The 13535-nt window shown below is 41.4% G+C and overlaps 1 protein-coding gene across 3 annotated transcripts in view; it reads right to left on the bottom strand.

The window, feature by feature from the left end:
- Positions 1–601: 601 nt before the first annotated feature.
- The window catches only part of LOC144668202 (organic solute transporter subunit beta), a 28294-nt gene continuing 15360 nt past the window's right edge, over positions 602–13535 (bottom strand). For all 3 annotated transcript variants that reach the window (XM_078529953.1, XM_078529954.1, XM_078529952.1), the window contains 3 exons: positions 7787–7933; positions 2801–2891; positions 602–1003 (listed from right to left, as the gene is read on the bottom strand). In XM_078529953.1, coding sequence (XP_078386079.1) covers positions 730–1003; positions 2801–2891; positions 7787–7933 — 512 coding nt within the window. In that variant the 3' untranslated portion in view covers positions 602–729. The remainder of the gene's footprint in view (positions 1004–2800; positions 2892–7786; positions 7934–13535) is intronic.

A 13535-nucleotide genomic window follows, 5' to 3' on the forward strand; every position in this document is an offset into this window, starting at 1 on the left:
ATTAAACTATGCTCTCCAATTTATTATCATCCACAAATTTTGAAATTGTACTTCTAATTCCCAAGGATTTTAAAAAATTCTTTCATGGGACATGGGTATCGCTGTCTAGGCCAGCATTTCCCATCCCTAGTTGCCCTTGAGAAGGTGGTGGTGAGCTGCCTTTTTGAACCGCTGCAGTCCATGTGGTGTAGGTACACCCACTGTGCTGTTAGGGAGGGAATTCCAGGATTTTGACCCAGCGACAGTGAAGGAACGGTGATATATTTCCAAGTCAGGATGGTGTGTGATTGGAGGGGAACCTGCAGGTGGTGGTGTTCCCAAACATCTGCTGCCCTTGTCCTTCTAGGTGGTAGAGGCCACGGGTTTGGAAGGTGCTGTCGAAGGAGCCATGGTGAGTTGCTGCAGTGCATTTTGTAGATGGTATGCGTTGCTGCCTCTGTGTGTCAGTGGTGGAGGGAGTGAATGTTTAAGGGGGTGTATGAGATGCCAATCAAGAGCCCATATTGTTTATGTGAAACCGTGGTTCTAGCACTGTTCCTTGCAGAATATCATTTCCCACCTTTTGCCAGTCTAAGTAACTATTCACAACCACTTACTCTCATTTTCTATTCTGTAGCCATCCTGCTATCTATTTGTCCTTTTATTTGCTTGAAGCATTTTACAAAAATCAATTCTTTCAATCTTAAAAATAAATTCTTTATCACAAGCTCAGTCCTGTAACTTGAGGTTCTACACATGATCTTCCTTTGCGTCCATGAAAAGGGAACTTATATTTCCATCCTTCCACTCGATCATGATCTCTCCAGGTTCGGGTGAGATTTTTGGAGATGAACTCTGTGGCACCTTGTCCAAGGAAATGTAGGCCTTCTTGGTCGGTAACATCTGGTCAGTCTCTGCAGGGCTGTCAATTTCATCTGAATACTGTACTATCATCTTCTGCACTGATTCACTCTGTATTGCATTCATGTTCTCTAATTCATTCAGTGCCTTTATCTTTTTCTTCCTACAATAACAAAGGGATCAGAAAGACTGGTGAATTTGGGCCAAGTGCAGAATAAAGGGCTGAGAAGAGCCCTTCAAGCTTATCTTCCTCAACAAGAACAAGTCATAATAGTAATGTAACCGCGATGAAACATCCCAAGGTTCACCACAGGAGCATTATAGAACAAAGTATGACACTGAGCCACATAGGGAGATATAAAATCAGATGGCCAAAAGCTTGGTCAAAGAGGAAGGTTTTAAGGAGTGTCTTGAAGGAGAAAAGTGAGTTAGAGAGACAGAGAGGTGTAGGGAAGGAATTTCAAAGCTTGGGGCCCAGGCAACTGAAGGCATGGCCACCAATGGTGGAGCGATTAAAATTGGGGGTGTACAAGAATCCAGACATAGAGGTGCACAGATATCTCGGAGGCCTGTAGGGCTTGAGGAGATTCCAGAGATTGGGAAGAATGAGGGCATGGAGGGATTTGAAAACAAGGATGAGAATTTTAAAATCAAGATGTTGTTTCACCAGCTGCCAATGTAGGTCAGCAAGCACAGGGGTGATAGGGGAACAGGATTTGCTGTGAGTTAACACACAGACAACAGAGCTTTGGATGACCTCAAATGTACGGAGGTAGAATGTGGGAGAGCAACCAGAAATGTGTTGGGATGGTCAAGTCTAGAGGTAACAATAACATGAATGAAAGTTTCAGCAGCAGATGAGCTGAGATGGGGTTAAATTCAGTTCTCTTTTCCCTTTTCCACACAAAATACGTAATCCACCTTATTGAATCCATTCAGAGACTTTGTTCAACTTTATCCATTAAAGATCAACTTAAAGTCTTTAGCTTACTACTCATACTTGAAAATTATAGGCACTTTGAACCAACTTTTGTAGATTAATTTTTGATACTGCGTTCCTCTAATTCTATCCTCTAGAGCAGCTCTCATTTTAATCGCTCCACCATTGGCGGCTGTGCCTAGTTCTGGAAGTTCCTACCTGAGGCTCTCATTTCACTTTTCTCTTTTAATACGCTCCTTAAAACCTAACTCTTTGGCAAATCTTTTGGCCATCTGCTCTAATATTTCCTTTTGTGGCTTGGTGAACATTTTAAAACAAAATGTGACCTGTGCAATGCCTTGCGAATTTTTATTACATTTGAGGCACTATATTAATACAAGTTGTAGCCGTTGTTGAGGGCCCATTGCCAGCTCCTTGGAACCTGCCACCTTATTCCCATTTTCCAGCAATAACAACTTGCCTTTTATATAATACTTTGAATGTAGAAAAACCTCACTCAGCGCAACTAAAATCAAAAGCTGAGCAGAGTTTTAACCAGGCTCCATCCTGCTACATGACCATGTAACACAGCATCACTCACTGATTAAAGAAATATTCTCATTCTGTAAACACACCAACTAATCCTTTTACTCTAACAACCCACAATTACAATTTACTCTCAACAATTCTTTTCTTCCCGACAACCCTTTTAGCATTCATTATTTTGGTTTTCTGCATCTTCTAATCTCATTCCTCCTCTGCATCCTTAAAACTCTATTAAAATAGGTAAAAATGAACTAAAATCTATTGAAGAGAAAAGAAATGAGTAAACAGGGCAATTTACTGGGGAACCTGTTTAATAGAACCCTGTGACATTGAACATGAGCATTCCATTGTAAGACTATTTACAATATACAATCTTCAGAATGAATACGATCTTTTAGCTATAAATATATTTTACTGCAGAAAACAGAAGTGTGAGGAAGGTTTTACAAAATGTCAATTAATATACTTGGAAGTAAACAGCAAGGTCTGACTTACTTGTTTGCCCTAGAGCATAAAGCCAGAATGAGGAATCCCAGGAACAGTGCAATGAATGCAAGCACCAACATAGCATAGTTCCAGTTAGTGGCTGTAAGAGAAAATAATCAAATCATACCAGCATAGCTGGTAACCTGCTCAATGGGATCAACATTTGTTGCTTGCGGTATCTGGAGACGAGGCAATTTTTAAAAGGCTCACACAGACATTTCTAGTCATTGGTCTTCAGTGCAATGCCTTGGCTAGACAGTCTACCACAGGGGGTCATGATCTCTGGATAAGGGGTTGACCATTTAGGACTGAGATGAGGAGAAAAATGAGGAGAAACTCAAAGGGTTGTGAATCTTTGCAATTCAATATCCCAGAGGGCTGCGGCTGTTCAATCCTTGATTATTTTCAAGACTGAGATTTATGGGTTTTTGAATACTAGGGGAATCAAAGGATGTCAGGATTCGGTGGGAAAATTTAGTTTTTTCCACTCGTTCACAGGATGTGGGCGTCACTGGTTAGACCAGCATTAATAGCACATTCATAATTGCCCTTGAGAAGGTGATGGTAAGCCACCTTCTTGAACCGCTGCAGTCCATGTGGTGTAGGTACGTCCACAGTGCTGTTAGGAAGGGAGTTCCAGGATTTTGACCCAGCGATAGTGAAGGAACAGCAGAATAGTTCCCTGTCAGGATGGTGTGTGGCTTGGAGGGGAACTTGCAGATGGTGATGTTCCCATACATCTGCTGCCCTTGTCCCTCTAGCTGGTAAAGCTCGTGGGTTTGGAAGGTGCTGTTGAAGGAGTTTTGGTGAGTTGCTCCAGTGCATCTTGTAGTTGGTACACGCTGCTGCCACTGTGCATTGGTGGTGGAGGAGGAAGTGAGTGTTTAAGGTGGTGGATTGGTGCCAAGCAAGCAGGCTGCTTTATCCTGGATGGTGTCGAGCTTCTTGAATGTTGTTAGAGCTGCACTCAACTAGGAAAGTGGAGAATATTCCATCACATGTGACATGTAGATGGTGGACAGGCTTTGGGGAGTCAGGAGGTGAGTTACTCACTGCAGAGTTTCTAGCCTCTGACCTGCTGTGGTAGCCACAGTATTTATATGGCTAGTCCAGTTCAGTTTCTGGGGTCAAGGGTAATCCCCAGATGTCAATAGTGGGGGATTAAGCGATGGTAATGCCATTGAATGTCAATTAGTGGAGATGGTTATATTTTCTCTTGTTGGAGATGATCAGTGCCTAGCACTTTGCATGAATGTTGACATTTATCAGCCCATGCCTGAATGTTGTCCAGGTCTTGCTGCATATGGACATGGACTGCTGAGGTAGTTGAGGTAGAAGATCAGCTATGGTCTTATTGAATGGTGGAGCAGGCTTGATGGGCCATATAGCCCACAACGTGTGCTATTTCTTATGTTTTTATGACCACATGGCCAAGCACTGCCCATTCTGCTCAGTAAATGGTCATGGATGTTACTGAAGAATAGTCTGAGGTAACTATCCCTCAAACATTCCTTTCCTCCCTTGTGACCAGACCTTCATTTAGTACCTCCACACAATGCACTGAAATCCAGATATCACCAGGTGATCATTGTGAGTACAGACTGGTGTTGCTTGACCCTAAGGCATTTTGTAATACACTGAACTATCACAAAATCCTTTCAAACATTCTTTATTCATAAGACACCATAAACCACATCGCAATCTTGAGCGTACAATTAAAAAGAAAACTGCACATGTTGGGAATATTTTGTAGATATGCTAGCATCTGAAAATAGAAAAATTGGTGAACACATTAGACATGGACCTTTCACCAAAGCAAAATGGCAATTGAGGCCCTTAATACTACTGAACAAAATAAAAAGGGAAAAGAGGGCAGATGGAAGTCAAGGGTTAGGAATGCAAAATCTAGCCACGGAGAATTAATGGGAAAGGCTACAAACAGGCTTTTTAAAAATGTGTTAAAAGCGAATGGTTATATGGAGGCATTAAAGGAACAAAATGCCAGGTAAAGTGGTAACATTGCATCGGAAAGAAGGAACAACAAAACCCTTTCTGTTCTCTTGTGTCTCTCCAAATTTTCCCATCCCCTCATCTAGTTCTTCTATTGAGAGACTCACTTACCTTCCAGATTCACCCAAAAGATTAACCTGTCCTCTCTCTGTCAAATGCCGATGAACCTGCTGTGCATTTCCAACATAATCAGAACCCTGAAAAACATGCACCATAGCCCCTACATCCACAGTAATATCTACAACTGCCCGCAGTGGAAGGATTTGAAAGCAAGAAACTAAGAGGTTTGGGGAACACAAGAGAATACGTGGTCCAACAAATCTCTGTCATTTTGATTGAGTCCCATCTCCCTGCTACAGCAGTGTAATGATTAAACTACTGGACTGGTAATCCAGAGAAAATAAATTCAAATCCCAACATAGCAGCTTGAGAATTTGAATTAAGTTTAAAAATAAAATCTGGAAATAAAAAGTTGATATTTTAGTAAATTTGATGTTGAAGCTGTCAGATTGTTGTAGAAATTCAACTTGGTTCATTAATGTTCTTCGGGAAGGAACCTGCTGCCCTGACCTGGGTGCTGCCTGTATATGTGACTCCAGTCCGACACCAATGTGATTGACTCTTAACTGCTCTCTGAGGTGGTCTAGCAAGCAGGACCACCACTGTCTTCTCAGGACAATTTGGGATGGGCAATAAATATTGCCCTTGCCAGTGACAACTTAATCCACAGAATGGATAAAAATAAGCTCTTTGTTTCTACAATGGGGATTGTTGTCTCACTTCAATGGCCCTTATAGGTAATTAATTCTGCTAGTAACACCATCCTGATTGGTTATTCTTATTCCTAACTTTTAAAATGATAACTTTTAACTTACATAACCCTCAGTTCGCTTGCCTTATTGACTTTAACGAGCATTCAGACATATGGATTAATATTGTGTCAAGCAGCCGTCTTCCAAAGAACTGACATTTTACACAAAGCTGTATGTGTTTTGCTGATGTCAGCTATGAATATATCATCAGTAAGTAGCAGGCAGACCAGAAAACTTTGCAGTATATATCCCTGGATGGTGCTCTGGAGGCAAGGTTCACTTTGCAAACTAGCATTGATTATCCATCAAGGAAACCTCAATATATATACTTATAGAACTGACTAACAACTTGTGATCAGCATCCAGAGCACAAATAATTTTTGGACAGGGATAACGAGGCAACGGTGGCCTAGGAATCTAGAGGCCCAGGTTAATGCTTTGCAAACATGAGTTCAAATCCCACCACGGCAACTGGTGGAATTTAAATTCAATTAACAAATTTGGAATTGAAAGCAAGTCTCAGTGATGGTGATCACAAAACTATCAATTGTTGTACAAACCCATCTGGTTCACTAATGTCATTTAGGGAAGGAAATCTGCCATCCTTACCGGGTCTGGCCTACACGTGACTCCAGACCCATTGCAGTGTAGTTGACTCTGAAATGGTATTGCAAGCCACTCAGTTCAAGGGCAATTAGGGATAGGCTACAAATGCCGGCCTTGTCAATGACGCACACACCCCAGGAAAGGAATAATGAAAAAATACTGGAATGTGAAATTGAAAAAGAATGGGTAATAAAAAGAATAGACAGGTTATTGATTCTGATGGGGTATCTCCACTTGAAAAGTTAACCCTCACAGAATCACAGAGTACAGAAGAGGCCCTTCGGCCCATTGAGTCTGTACCGACACGTGAGAAACACCTGACCTACCTACCTAACCCCATTTACCAGCACTTGGCCCATAGCCTTGAATGTTATGATGTGCCAAGAGCTCATCCAGGTACTTTTTAAAGGATGTGAGGCAACCTGCCTCCACCACCCTCCCAGGCAGTGCATTCCAGACCGTCACCGCCCTCTGGGTAAAAAAGTTTTTCCTCACATCTCTCCTAAACCTCCTGCCCCTCACCTTGAACTTATGTCCCCTTGTGACTGACCCTTCAACTAAAGGGAACGGCTGCTCCCTATCCACCCTGTCCATGCCCCTCATAATCTTGTACCCCTCGATCAGGTCGCCCCTCAGTCTTCTCTGCTCCAAGGAAAACAACCCAAGTCTATCCAACCTCTCTTCATACGAAAACAACCCAAGTCTATCCAACCTCCCTTCATAGACCTGCTTTCCCCTTGCAGATGTTGTCTTGTCTGTCATGTCTTTCCTTCTCATTGTGTTTTCATTTTAACAATCTCTCAGCCTGATGGACACACTCGCTAATGACCACCACAAAAGACCAACCAATCACAGCCACAATCATGAAAGACTGCTCAAATGAGGTAGAGAACCCATTCACTGCAAGATCATTCTTTTATAATTTATTGTTGGTCAAATGTTTAACCTGGTGATGGATGATATACTGATGGGGGAAATGGGTGAGGATTCCTATGCAAGAACCCATTCTCCAATTTGGATCTGACTCTCTCAGGGGAAGGAGAGAGAAGGGAGAAAACTGATTAGAAAAGGAGGGGCAAATGAACCCCTCATTTTAAATAATTTTAATGTTGTCAGGGAAAGTTCACTGGATCTACTGACACTAAAGTTTAACCCATGTTCAGATGCCAGAGTAGAATTTTGTGCTTGTATCCAAACAATTGTGTGCAGAGATCCATTTGCAATGGGCAAAGAAGGAACATGAAGCCTGTCATATCATTTAGATCTGCTGGCCCTGAGTCACACTCAGTTGGTGCCATTCTCAGACCTATTACCTGTAGTATAACGACAGATGTTAATATCTTAGTTTAAGAAACTGTAGATCCGATCAAATTAATTTACTGGAAAGAAAAATTTACTTCCATGAACATTCCTTCTCTAATTTTTCAAGTGACCTTGAAGGGTCTGAATCACCAAATTTTAACAATATTACATAATTCATTGGTTTGTAATGTACGATACATACAATCTAAGTTTTTTAAGTCAAGCGACATATATTAAAAAGGGAAAAATGAAGTACACTACGTACGGTCCTCCATTGGATAAGGTACTTGTCTCGTTGTAGTTTCTTCCATTTCCGTCTCGTTCTGCCTCACACCACTGATAGCCCCATCGCCAGTTTCTTTAAATTCCACTGATAGCATTTCAGTCTTTACTAATGTTATCTCTAGGTTTTCTGTTCAGTACAATTAGAAAATATTCATTAGGGCTTTATCTTTATGCAGAGTCTAAAAGCCACAACTCCACCTTTGCAAATCAATTGCAACTATTGCATCATCTGTAGTTCAATGCATAGCACTCTCACGCCCGAGACAGAAAGGTGTAAGTCCAACTCCAGAAACTGGAGGACAAAACCTAGCTGATAATTCAGAGCGGTACAGAGGAAGTGCTACACAGTTGGATGTGCTTTCTATTGATCAGATGTTAAACTGAGGCCCCAACTGCCCTCTCAGGTGAAAAGCAAAATATTTCATGGCACTTTTTCAAGGAGGGTCAGGGGAGTTCTCTCTGTTGTCCTTGTCAATGATTATCCCTCAGTCAACATCACTAGAAAACAGATTATCTGGTCATTATCGCTTTGTTGTTTGTGGGACCTTGATTGCATGCATTTTGGCTGCTGTGCTTTTTATAAAGGTGACTACATACTTCAAAAAGTACTTCATTAGCTGTAAAACATTTTGAGATGCCCTAAGATTGTGAAAGGGGCTATATAAATGCAGGTCATTTTTTTTTTCATAACCGCCCAGAACCTGAATGGTTGACTTGATCAGGGTAGAGCTCAGCAGAAGCCCCAAGTTCAATTCCTAGGCTGTGCTGAGTGGTGTTACTATTGGACTCAGCACCCTTAGGCTAGCAAATGAAAAGAGCAAGGAGATCATCGACTTAAAATGCAGGCTTCGGTTTCACCTTTTGAAGCAATGGTCTTTCTGCAGTTCTTTGGTTCTTGCTGGACTCTTAAAAATGTTGAGATGAAAGAATTCCATCAACGTTTGACTTGCATGTGACTTACTGCCTGAGGGGTACAGCTCAAATCGATTGGATTGCAAGCAAGCATCATGTCTGACACTGTTTAATCATCTTACGGAGAGCTTGAATAGATTGCATATTTTAACTCTGTGGCCTACTGTAATATCAGATGGTATTTTAAAACTGGATTTTCTAATTATATTTGGATTTTGAGTTTGTCACATCTCCACTTTTCAGATCTTTAGGGTTACAAATTGCTTACAGAAAACTTTGAATCAGAAAATGGCACAAAAGTACCTCAAACAGTAACAAATATAACAGTCTCATCAATTCCATTACAGCACAAAGTTAAACAGTTAAATCACATCTTGCACCACTCACAATCATTGGACCCCAACTGGATTACATACAAAAAATGAAGGTGTGAGGCTAAGCACAAAGGTGCTTATTCAAAGAGCCAGTACAGGCACAATGGACAGAATGGCCTTGTTCTGGGCTGTAGGTTTCTATGATTCTATGATTTCTGATAAGATGATCAATCAACTGTTACACAGGTAGTGTCTGAAAAGACCAAAAAATATGAGATCTGAATTTCCTTGCTGTGTAGCTCACGATCCATTCTGCTTTCTCAGTCTTACCCTGAAATGGCTTCTCGCAAATGCTGGTATTGTTCGTTGAGCTCCACTTGGAATTTTTCTTTCTTTCTTTGGAAATTAACACTGTGTTCCCGTCAGCGATCAGATAGATAGCGCTAACCATGTGGACAAGTCGACGTTTGGTGCAGATCCACATTAGGCTGGTCTCATTCTCACAAGCTGCAGTCTGAACAATGAGAGTCTGACCTGCAGAAAGACACCTTCGGGTCCCTTGATTGAAAAGCCAGTTTTGTTTCCACACCCAGTCTTGGAGCAGCGAATCAGGATTGCATCTATCTGTCAGCACCTGACTGCTCTCTGAAGAGGCTTCCCCACATTGTCAGAACTATTTATTATAAAAACCTCCACTCCTGTAATGTTTTAGCGCAAGCATAAAAGAAGTTACAACCTTTATGATGTAAACTGCACAATGCTTGCATTTGCAAAAGAAACTGAGCATAATTATTTTCTTCAACACAAAAGCATAAGTTTAAATGATTAATCCGGCACATGACATCCTAGCCTAGAAATCTGCTCCTCCTTAGGACAGGGTTCTGTCACTGGAACACGAGAAGGACCACTAGATAGGGTAGTACGCAGCTCCAGGGAGGCATCAGCCCTCTTGATCAGCCAACAGAAATTCTCAGTAAGTTAGGTGCTCTCTGTACATCCCTTGACATCAGTTGGGAAAAATTTCTGGGGACACTCTCAGGCTACCCCAGCAATCCCTTGAGTGATGTTGTTAGAAGGCCCAGCAGTACTAGTGTCAGCAGAGAGCAGATGTCAATGCCACTTTGGACCACATGCAGACAGTACAGAGAAAATTTCAAACTGCAATGGATCCTTTGGGATTTAATGCCATTCCAAAAGTGGCCCACCTTTAATGGAGTGGCTTCTCAAGGAACACTGATGCTCCAATGGCTTCAGCCACAGTAGCTTGTTTGTAGTTGATTGGATCATCAAGAAGTTATGCCAACATCCCAGAATGAAGGTGGGATGGGTATCCCTGTAGTACCACTACTGACATGAATGCCCACCAGATTATAGTAATGACCCTGCTTTCAGATTTGGGACTGGGAAAAGTGGCAGGTGAAGTTCTGCCCAACTGTACTTCCTATGGTAAAAGCAATATACTGAGGATGCTGGAAATCTGAAATAAAAACAGGAGAAAGCTCTGAAGAAGTCATATGGACTCGAAATGTTAACCCTGTGTCTCTCTCCAGAGATGCTGCCAGACCTGCTGAGCTTTTCCAGCATTTTCTGTTTCTATTGTACTTCCTATGGCAATGGTGCTGCCAAAATTTCTACTATGTCCATTAATGTTTTGTGATATAACAGATAAAACTGGCAGCTAATTCATAATCCAGTGACTTTCACCATTCACTATTAAAAAGTTTAATAGTGGTCACTGTTCCCATTTATATATTACTAGGATTCAAGCAATCTCAGCTCTTTTCAAGAAGGATAAGACTTAATTCATATAACTGGCCGAATGTGGTAGGTGGGTTCAGCTGATCAGTGAAATCTGGCTAATGGAAGAGCCTCCTGGTGAAACAATGACCAGGGACCCTTAGCATTTGGTAGCACCCCAAAACCAACTTTTGCGCCAACTCCAACCAAATACTACAGCATTATTTCTGTTTTTGGTGATACCTCAATCAAATAAATATTTAAGTTGTGCAGGTTTTAAACAGAACAAAACACATTGGTTGTTGTTCAGAAAGAAATGTATATTTTAAATCAGTTTGAATAATTTAGTCTCTCAGGTCCCACAGTGTTCACTGTCACTTAACATTTCAGTGTAGTGTTATTATCACTGGACTAGTATTCCAGGTACCCAAGGTAATGCTCTGTGGACCCGGGTTTGAATCCCACTACGGCAGATGGTGAAATTTGAATTCAATAAGAATCTGAAATTAAAAGTCTAATGATGACCATGAAATCATTGTCAATTGTTATAAAAACCCATCTGGTTCACTAATGTCCTTTAGGGAAAGAAATCTGCCATTCTTACCTGGTCTGGCCTACATGTGACTTCAGACCCACAGCAACGTGGCTGACTCTTAGCTGCCCTCCGAAATGGCCTGGCAAGCCAATCAGTTGAATCAAACTGCTAAAGAGTCTATAAGGAATGAAATTGGACAGGCCACCTGGCATCGACCTTCGATGTCGCTGGGTCAAAATCCTGGAACTCCCTTCCTAACAGCGCTGTGGGTGTACCTACACCACATGGACTCCAGCGGTTCAAGAAGGCAGCTCACCACCACCTTCTCAAGGGCAATTAATGCTGGCCTAGCCAGCAATGCCCACATCCCATGATGAATAAAAAAAAAATGATTTTTACCCAACCAGGTAGCTACACATCAAGTATTAGGTAACTATATCTGATACACCAATACCTGAGGCTGTCAACGGACACCAATCTTCTAAACTCCATTGATTTGCAGTTTGTTAACCCACATGTACTTCATATTTACCTGCGAACTGACATCAGTTTCTGCAAAGCCATTTGATGAAGAAACTGAAATCTGCGAGGTTACATAATCCTCTTTGTATTTTACACCTTCATATCAACAAGGACTAGAAGACTGATGTCACTGACAACATTTGGATTCAGAAAATTAGCTGTCGTGTGATAGTCTAAACTGGCCTACATTTTAGATTTGATTTTAGTAGGATTTAGTGTGCCTGCTTAACTTGACTCAATTATGGCAAAAGAGACATTGCATTCAATCTAAATTGGAGAGGACCTTTTCCCATAATTGATAAACTGAGTCCAGCAGTGTACCTAGTACAAATGGAGAAGAAAAGACAGGGAAGAGGAAAGTCAGGAAATGGTATCACATTAATCATTAAAAACTGTAAATGAGTAAATACTGCATTTATCTTAAAGGTTGATGAGAGAGAGAAGAAAGTAGACTTTGAAAATGTGGACTTTAATATTGTTATCAATTCGTCAACCTCTGGCAGCCATTCATCGCAATTGAGATGGAAGTATACAATTCTCAGAGCCCAATGATGCACCACCCTCCTAGTTCGAACTTGACAGGTACATTTCGACTGGTGGGATCCAGCTGAACGTGATATTGCTTTTGAAAGACCACAGGTGATTCCAGGCAATGCAGGAAAGGTAGAATCATGGAATTATAGAGGACAGATTAAGGGAGATTATCTTGCTGACTGTATGTGTCCTGAGAGGTAGACAACAGACATGGACAGTTAAGGAAGGACAAGGGATATGCATAGAATGCGAATACCACTGGAAATATACTAGGGAAGGAACTAAGTTTCACAACTTTGGTTCATGAGACAGGCAACAGATGGTGACACCTGGGAAAAGTAGAGGATCCTTGGGACAACAGGACCATTCCAGCTGTGATTATGACGGATGCACTTGAGTATTAGGTTATGTTGGCCTAGATGGTGGAGTGAACTTCACACAGATAATTACATGTGCATGAGAGCAGACGATGTTGACCAGACAACCAAAATTGGGACGTAACTAAGAGGGCAACACCTTAAACAGCTTTTACACCAGATTATTGGTACTTTGAAGACTAGGCAAAGTAAACCTGCCCCTATTGTTTGGAGAAGATTGATTCCATGCGGCCCTGCTTATGATCATACCTGTAAATCTGGAGACCCCCAATTATTGGCACAGTGGGCTGTTCCTCAATGCATTTTAGAAGATTTTATCACCAATATTGTAGCAGTTAAACCTGACATCAAGCAACCTCCTCCGGTTAGTACAAATCCAGACATTGGAGAAGTAGAATGTCCTCAACTCAGACAGGGCCCTAGCAACGGTTTAGCTGTCATTCCTAACACAGTATTATACCATGATGTGTATCATGAAATGCTGCCAGTAATGCTCAACCTAACTGACAATGGGATTTACCACTTGGTGCAAACACAAAACCAGAGATTTGCAAGAAAGAAAGTTACGTCAGTTAAGTGAAGAATTTTGGGAGAGAACAGGTACCATGGTGGACAAGAAAGAAATCGCCGATCTGTATAGGGAACCCAAGAGCAACACAAAACACAACTGAACCCAAAGAATTAAACTCAATGATGTTGCCACTGCATTCAACACAGAGCATTCAGTAAACACCGTGCAGAATAGATTGAGAAAGATACTATCTGAAACAAATAAGATAGAAAAGGAAGAACTTTCTG

Source organism: Cetorhinus maximus, chromosome 26 (assembly GCF_964194155.1).
Source record: "Cetorhinus maximus chromosome 26, sCetMax3.hap1.1, whole genome shotgun sequence".
Taxonomy (NCBI): domain Eukaryota; kingdom Metazoa; phylum Chordata; class Chondrichthyes; order Lamniformes; family Cetorhinidae; genus Cetorhinus; species Cetorhinus maximus.